This window comes from Penaeus monodon, chromosome 9 (genome assembly GCF_015228065.2).
Source record: "Penaeus monodon isolate SGIC_2016 chromosome 9, NSTDA_Pmon_1, whole genome shotgun sequence".
Lineage (NCBI taxonomy): Eukaryota > Metazoa > Arthropoda > Malacostraca > Decapoda > Penaeidae > Penaeus > Penaeus monodon.
In genome coordinates, this window is record NC_051394.1 from 53,627,046 (window position 1) to 53,634,545 (window position 7,500).

General features: G+C 37.8%; 1 protein-coding gene across 1 annotated transcript in view; it reads left to right on the top strand.

Moving 5' to 3' along the window:
- The window catches only part of LOC119577236, a gene marked incomplete at its 5' end in the record, with an annotated part of 30,925 nt that overhangs the window by 7,406 nt on the left and 16,019 nt on the right, over positions 1-7,500 (top strand). The window contains 1 exon segment of the mRNA XM_037924982.1: positions 7,061-7,402. Coding sequence (XP_037780910.1) covers positions 7,061-7,402 — 342 coding nt within the window.

The window sequence follows — 7,500 nt, forward strand, 5'->3', positions numbered from 1 at the left end:
CCCCCGGGTTTAAAAGGGGGGGGTTTTTTTAAAAAATGGAAAGGGCTTCCAGGGTTTTTTTATTTTTTTTTTTTTTTTTTTTTTTTTTTTGCCCGGGGTTTTTTCCCCCCGGAAAATAATTGGGGGTAAAAAAATGGTAAAAGCAATTTTTAAATTAGAAAACCGCTTGGGTTAAAATAGGGGGGGGGCCTCGCCCCTTTTTTAAAATCCCCCCTTTTTTTAGGGGCTGGCCCCCCCCCCCCCCGCCCCCCACCCCCCCCGGGGGCCCGCCCAGGTTTTGCCCCCCCTTATTTCAGGGGGAATCCTTTTCTTCCTTGTTGTTTTAATATTGTGTTTCCCCGCCGGGTTTCCCCTTTTCGGCAGCAAAGGCCCTCAGGTTTTTCCCCCGGTTTGCGTCCTGGTGAACCCGGTTTTTTCCGCCCTTGGTTCTTTTTTTTTCGGGCCCACGGGGAAAACCGTTCCGGAAAAAATTTTTTTAACCCCGATTTCGCGGCAAAAAAATTTCGTAAAAAAGGGGTTTTTAAATTTTTTAATTTCAAAAAAATTTAAATGTTCTCATCACCAATACAAACTTTTGAATTAATTTTTTATTACCCTTTTTTTCCCCTTACATTTCTTTTATACCTTTTGGTTTTATTTTGCTTTATTGTTTTTTTGATTTTCTCCAATCTTAATTTTTTGGGGTTTTTTTTTCCTTTTTTTTTCTTTTCGCTAAACCTTCCCCTTTTTCCCGTGGTTTGTCAAATTTTGTAAATTTTTTTTTCCGGGTTGGGGGCCGAGGATTTTTTTTTCCCCCTGTTTTTTTACATTTTTTCTTTTAAACCCTTATTATCATTTGGGAAAAATTTTAATTGGAAAAATTTTTAAATGATTGTTTTTAAAATTAAATTAAAGTTTAAATTTTATTTAAAAATTTTTCCCAATTTCCATTTCCCCAAACCCCCTCTTCTTTATTTTTTTTTTTATTTTTTATTTTTCCCCCATTTAAACTTTTCCCCCAAATTTCCTTTTAAATTTTTTCCCCCAATTTGTTAAAATTTTCTTTCTTTTTTTAATTTTTTGTTTTTGGGTTATTTTCTTTTCCCAAAATTTTAAATTAATTTTTTATTATTTTCCCCCTTTTTTCCCCTTTCCCCCTTTCCCCTTTCATTTCTATTCCCCCCCTTTACCATTCTCTTTTTTCCCTTGTTTTTTCCCCTAATTTTTTCCCTATTTTTTTTTTGTCTTTTATTTTTTTTCTTTTTTTTCAAATTTTTTTCCCCTTTTGCCCTTCCCCCCCTTTCTTCGCCCCTTTGTTTTTTTTTTTTCCTTTTTTCATTTTTCTTTTTTTTCTTTTTTTTTTATTTTTTTTTTTTGTTTTATTTTTTTTTTTCCCCCCCTTTCTCTCTCTCCTTTTCTCTCTCCTTCTCCCCTCCTCTCTCTCTCTCCTCTCTCTCTCTCTCCCTTTTTCTTTTTCCTTTTTCTTTTCTTTTTTCCAAATTCTTTTCCTTTTTCTTTTTCCCCCTTTCCTTTCCTCTCTCCTCTCATCTCTTTGTCCTTTTTTCCCCCCTTTCTCTTACCCTCTCTCTCCCCTTTTTTTTTCCCTTTTTTTTTTCTTTCCCCCCTTTTTTCTTTTTTCCCCCTTTTTCCCCCTTTTTTCTCTTTTCCCCCTCTCTCCCCCTCTCTTTCCCCTCTTTCTTCCCTTTCTCTTTCTCTCGTTTCCCCTCCCCAAAAACCCATTCCCCCTTTCTCTTTTTCCCTTTTTCCCCTCTTTTCTTTTCCCCCTTTCTCTCTCTCTCGCTCCCCTCTCCCCCTTCTCTCTCATCTTTTCTCCTCTCCCCATCTCCTCTCTCTCTCTCCCCCTTTTCTCTCTCTCTCTCTCTCCCCTCCCCTCCCCCCCCCCTCTTTTTTTCTCCCCCCTTTTTTCCCCCCTCTCTCTCTATCCTCCCCCTCTCTCTTTTCTCTCCTCCCCTCATTTTCCTCCTTCCCCCCCTTTTCCCCCGCTCTCTCTCTCTTTCTCTCTCTCTTTTTCCCCTCTCTCTCCAAATCTCTTTCCCCCTCCCCCTTTCCTTTTTCCCTCTCTCCTCCCTCTTCTCTCCCCCTCCTCCCCTTCTCCCCAAAAATCCTCTGGGGGTTCCTCTCTCCTCTCTCCCCCTCCTCCGTCCCCCTCTCCTCTCTCCCCCTCCTCCCCCTTTCTTTCTCCCAACTGGGGCCCGCCCTTCCTCCCTCCCCCTTTCTCCCTCTTCTCCCCTCTCTCTGGTTTTTCCGTCTTTTCCCCATTTTTCTCTCCTTTCTCCCCCTCTCTCTCTCTTTCTCTCTTTTCTAAAACCTCTCTCATTTTCCTCTCTCGTCCCCCCTTCCCCCTCCCCCCTCTCTCCTCCTCCCCGGGGCCCCTTCTTTCCCCCCCTTTCTTCTCTCTCTCTCTCCCCGTCTCTCTCTCTCTAACTCTCTCTCTCTCTCTCTTTTTTTTTCCCCTTTTCCTTCGTAAGCCCCTTTTTTTTTTCAACCTTTTTATTTTAGTTCCCCCTTTCTCCTCTTCCTTTTCTTTGCTTTTTCCCCCTTTTTTTTCCCCTTACACGTCCTTTCCCGGGGGGGGCCCTTTTTTTTTCTTTTGGTTTTTTTCCTTTCTTTTAATTGGTTTTTTTTTTTTGTTTTTATAATATATATATTTATATTTAAAATTAAAAATGTTAAATAATTATTTATAATTAAAGAAGAATAGGTTGAATAATATAAAATTTAAATTATTTATTTTATCCTATATTTTTTAGAATTTAATAAATTCCAAGGAAAAAGAAGATGAAAATAATTTTATTATATATAATTATATATTATATATATATTAATATATTATAGTTTATATATATTTTAAATATATATTTTATATTTAGGTATTATATATTATAATGTAAATATTTTAAAATATTTAATATATATTATATATTTTAAAATATATATAATACAAATATAAAATATATATAAATATATATATATAAATATATATTATTAAAAATTTATTATTTTATACTATAAATATATTATATTATTTTAATTTTATATTTTATATATCAAATTAAAAAAAAAAAAAAAAAAAAAAAAAAAAAGAGAAGAGAAAAAAGAGGAGAGAGAGAGAGAAGAGAGAGAGAGAGAGAGAAAAAGAGAAAAGAAAAAAAGGGGGGAGGACCGGGGAGAGAGAAAAAAAAAGGGGGGGGGGGAGGGGGGTTAGAGGGGGGGTGGGGGCGAGGAAGGATTGGGGGGGGGGGGGAAAAGGGGGGAGGAAGGGGGGGAAAAGGGGGAAAGAAAAAGGGGGAGGGGCCAGGAAGGGAGAGAGGGGGAGGAAAAGGAGAGGGGGAAAAAGGGAGAGAAGAAAAGGAGAGGAGGGGAGAGAAAAAGGAGAGAGAGAGGGGAGAGAGAGGAAAAAAGGAGAGAGAGGAGGAGAAAGAGGGGGGTGGAGAACTTGGTGTGGTGTGTGTGTTTTGTGGGGTGTGGGTGGGGGGGGGGGAGAAGGGGGGAAAAAAGAGGTGTATGTTTTTTTGTAGTATATTCCCCCCCAAAAAATTTTTTCCGATTTTTTAGTTAAAAAGAAATGCTAAAAGATTTTTTTTTTTTTCCCCCTCTCCTTTGCCACGGTAGGTGAAAAAAGAAAAATTAAAAGGGAATTTTTTTTTTGAGAGGAAGGGGGGAAAAGGGAAAAGGGGGGAAAGGGAAGAAATTGAAACGGGGGTTTGAAAAGGAAAAAGGGTGAAAGGGATGATTAGAAAAGGGAGGAGGGGGACAAAAAAGGGAAAACAAAGGGGGGAAGGAGGATGAGAAGGGGGAAAGAGGGGAAAAGGAAGGAGGGGAGAAGGGGGGGAAAAAGGAAGGTTAAGGATGAGGGAAAGGGAGAAGGAATGGGGAAGAAGGGAGAGAGAAAGGGGGGAAAGGGAGAGAAAAGGGGGGCAGGAAGAGGGGGAAGGGAGGGGCGGAGAAATGGGGGGGAACGGGAAAGGGGAAAGGCGGAGGGGAAAGGAGGGGAGGAATAGAGAAAAAGGGGGATGAGGGGAAGGGGGGGGAAAAGGGGATAATAAAGGGGGGGGAGAGGAGGAAAAGAACGAGGAGGAAAAAAGGGGTTCAGGATAACTTTTTCTTACCGGAAAGATAAAACAAAATTTTAAAACCAGAAAACAGGGAAGAGAAAGCAATTGAGAGAGGGGGGGTAAGAGGAAAAAAAATTCGATAAAAAAAATAATAAATAACGAGGGAAAAAAACGAGAAAAAAATTTAAAAAATTTTAAGAAGGGGAAACCCCCCCCCCCCTTTCCCTTTAAAAAGTTTAAAGAAAAAAAGAAAGAGAAAAAGAAAAAAAAAAAACAAAAAAATGTATATGTCTATAAAAAAAGGAGAAGGAAAGATATATATCTATTTATTTATTTACCAACAGTAGAAAAATCGAATGGGCCTTTTGGCCCCATTATTGCTCGCAATTTAGCCTGATTAGATCCAAAAACCCAAGTGAATAAAATAATAGACATTCCTCCCCCCCCCCCCCTTCCCCCCCTTCCTTCCTCCCCTTCCCCCCTTCCCCCCCCCCTTTTTTCCTTTTTCCCTCCCCCAAATCCCCCCTTTCCTCCTTCCTCCTCCTTCTTCCTCCCTTCCTCTCTTCCCCCCTTCCCCCTCTCCTCCCTCCCTCTCCCCTCCCCCCGTACCCTTCCCCCTCCTTAGAAACATCCATTACACAGGTATTTCCGTAAGTGTGGGCGTAAATACGGGCGTGGGCGGCGTTGTAATCACTGACAGAGAATACGACAAAGATTTGTGTAAAGGAAAACCCCTGGGGTGTGGGGGGTGTGGGGGGGGGGGGGGGGGGTGGAGGGGGGGGGGGTGGGTTTTGGTGGGAGGTTGTTGGGGGTGTGGGGGGGGGGGGGGTATGTTTGGGGGGGGGGGGGAGGGAGGGGTGTGGGGATTTGCGTGTGAAAGGGTGGCCCCGGGGTTGAGGTGTGTGTGGGTAGGTTTGGGGGGGGGGGGGTTTTATTTGTGTGGGTATGTTGGGGGGAGGGGGTATTTGTGTGGGTATGTGGGGGTGAGGGTGGTGTATGGGGGGCAAAAGGGGGGGGGGGGGGGTGCGTGGGGGGTGATGGGTTTTTTAAAGTGCCGGTGGAAAGTTTGGGGTGCGGGGCGTTTCCCTGGGTTTTTGTGTGTGTTTGGGGTTTCCCCGATGTTTCTAGAATGCCAAAGAAGGAAATGTTAAATAACCCTATTTATAGATGGGGTTTGGTACCCGTATAAAAGTTTTGATTTTTATTTAATATATTTTTAATTTATATATACATATATTTTATTATATATATATATTATATATATTTTATCTATATTTCAATATATAAATAATATATTAAATATATTTTATGTTTAAAATATATATATATTTTATTATATAATATATATATATATATATATATATATATATTAAATATTTAAATTTTTTTTTATATTAAAAATTAAAAAAGATTATATATATAATATATATATTATATATATTATAATATAATATATATATTATATATTTATATATAAAATATGTTGTATGTTATATATTTTATATATTTTATATATATTTTTTTTAAAAATATTTTTTTATATATATATATATATATATATATAATATATATATATTTATGTGCGTGTGATTATTTATTGTGTGTGATGTGTTGTAATAACGTAGCTTGTTGTAGTTATTTGTATGTATATATTATATTAATAAAAAAGTTATTAGTAAGCTATATTTTTCCTCCTCATTGCTCTTGTGTGAGAGTCAGAGTAGTCGTATTTGATTGTGTGTATTTGTTTAGTTGTGTTAGTAGCCGTGTTTGTGTTTATTTATTATTTTATGTATATTAACGAAGTTTTCAGCTAAGCAAACACTGTTCCTTTAGCTTCTTTAAAGACAATTGTATTAGTTAATTTGTATTCAAGTTTGGGGTGATATTATGGATTAATTCTTTGGTATAATTATTATATTATATTGATTTAATTTAGATATATTAAGACTATTATAACTATATTAGACGAATTGTACATTAATCTGTAAATTTTTTAATATATGTTCAGGGTTTTGGATTTCTATTGATTTATTACATTTTTAGATTTTAATATAATAATAATATATATATATTTTTCTTTCTTTTATATTATTGTCTCTTTCTCTTTTTTCTTTGTTCTTTTTGCGATTTCTTTTTTGATTTTATTTGAGATTTTATTTTATAAATTATTCTGTTTTTATTTTTTTAATTCTATGCTTTTCATGTTTTTTTTAATTTTTTTTTCAAATTTTTTTTTCTCTTTCTTTTTTATGATAATACAGTATATTTTTTTTTTTTAGTTTTTTTTTTAATTATCAAATTCTGTTGCTATTCATTATTTTAATCTTCGTTTAATTTTTTGTGATTTTGTCTTTATTTATCCGTACATCTGGTTACATATCAATTCTTCTATCTATCTATGGAGCTAAGTATCTATCCTTATGTATAGCTGTGTATCTGTTCTATCTGCATATCTATTTATCTATCTGTCTTTCTATCAAATTATCTATATTTCTTTTTATATCTATTGCATACACTTATCTCTGTGAGGATTATCTATCTACATCTGTCTATCTCTTTCTCTGTTTTATTTAACTGTTTGCTTATCTATCTACCTGTCTATCTGTTTGTCCATCTCTCTCTCTCTCTCTCTCTCTCTCTCTCTCTCTCTCTCTCTCGATCTCTCTCTCTCTCTCTCTCTCTCTCTCTCTCTCTCTCTCTCTCTTCTCTCTCTCTCTCTCTCTCTCTCTCTCTCTCTCTCTCTCTCTCTCTAACAAGCTAGCTAGCTGTCTGTTTGTCAGTCTGTCTGCCTGTCTATCTATCTATATGTTTATTTATCTATCTATCTATCTATCTGTCTATCTATCAGTATATCCATCTCTCTCTCTCTCTCTGTCTCTGTCTCTCTCTCTCTCTCTCTCTCTCTCTCTCTCTCTTCCTGTTACTCTCTATCTATCCACCTATTTACCTACCTACACATCTATCTATTTATCTATCAACCCAACTATCTACTTGTCTATCAGGTGACCCAGACGGACAGCGGTTGGATCTGCGTCTTCGAGCCGATGAACGAAGAAAGGACGAAGAGAAGAGAAGAAACGGAGGAAAGAGGAGAGGAGGAGAAGAGAGAAGAGGAGAGGAAAGAGGGAAGAGGGGAGTTCCTGAGCGAGATTCCGGAAGAAGGAGGAGGAGGAGGAGGAGGAGAGGAGGGAGAAGAGGAGAAGGAGAGTCTGGAGAAGAGGCAGCGAGCCGAGGAGGAGGAAGAGGAGGCGAAGAAGAAGAAGAAAAAGGCGGAATTGAAGAAATTGAAGAGGGGATGGAAGGAAGCGAGAGAGGGCAGCTTGCGTCTGCCGGGACACTTCCAGGTGAGGGGAAATACCCATAAATGCCCATTAGGTTCCTTTTAAATTTCATTAAATGCCCATTATCTCTCTTAAATTCCTTTAAATGGCCATGAAATCCC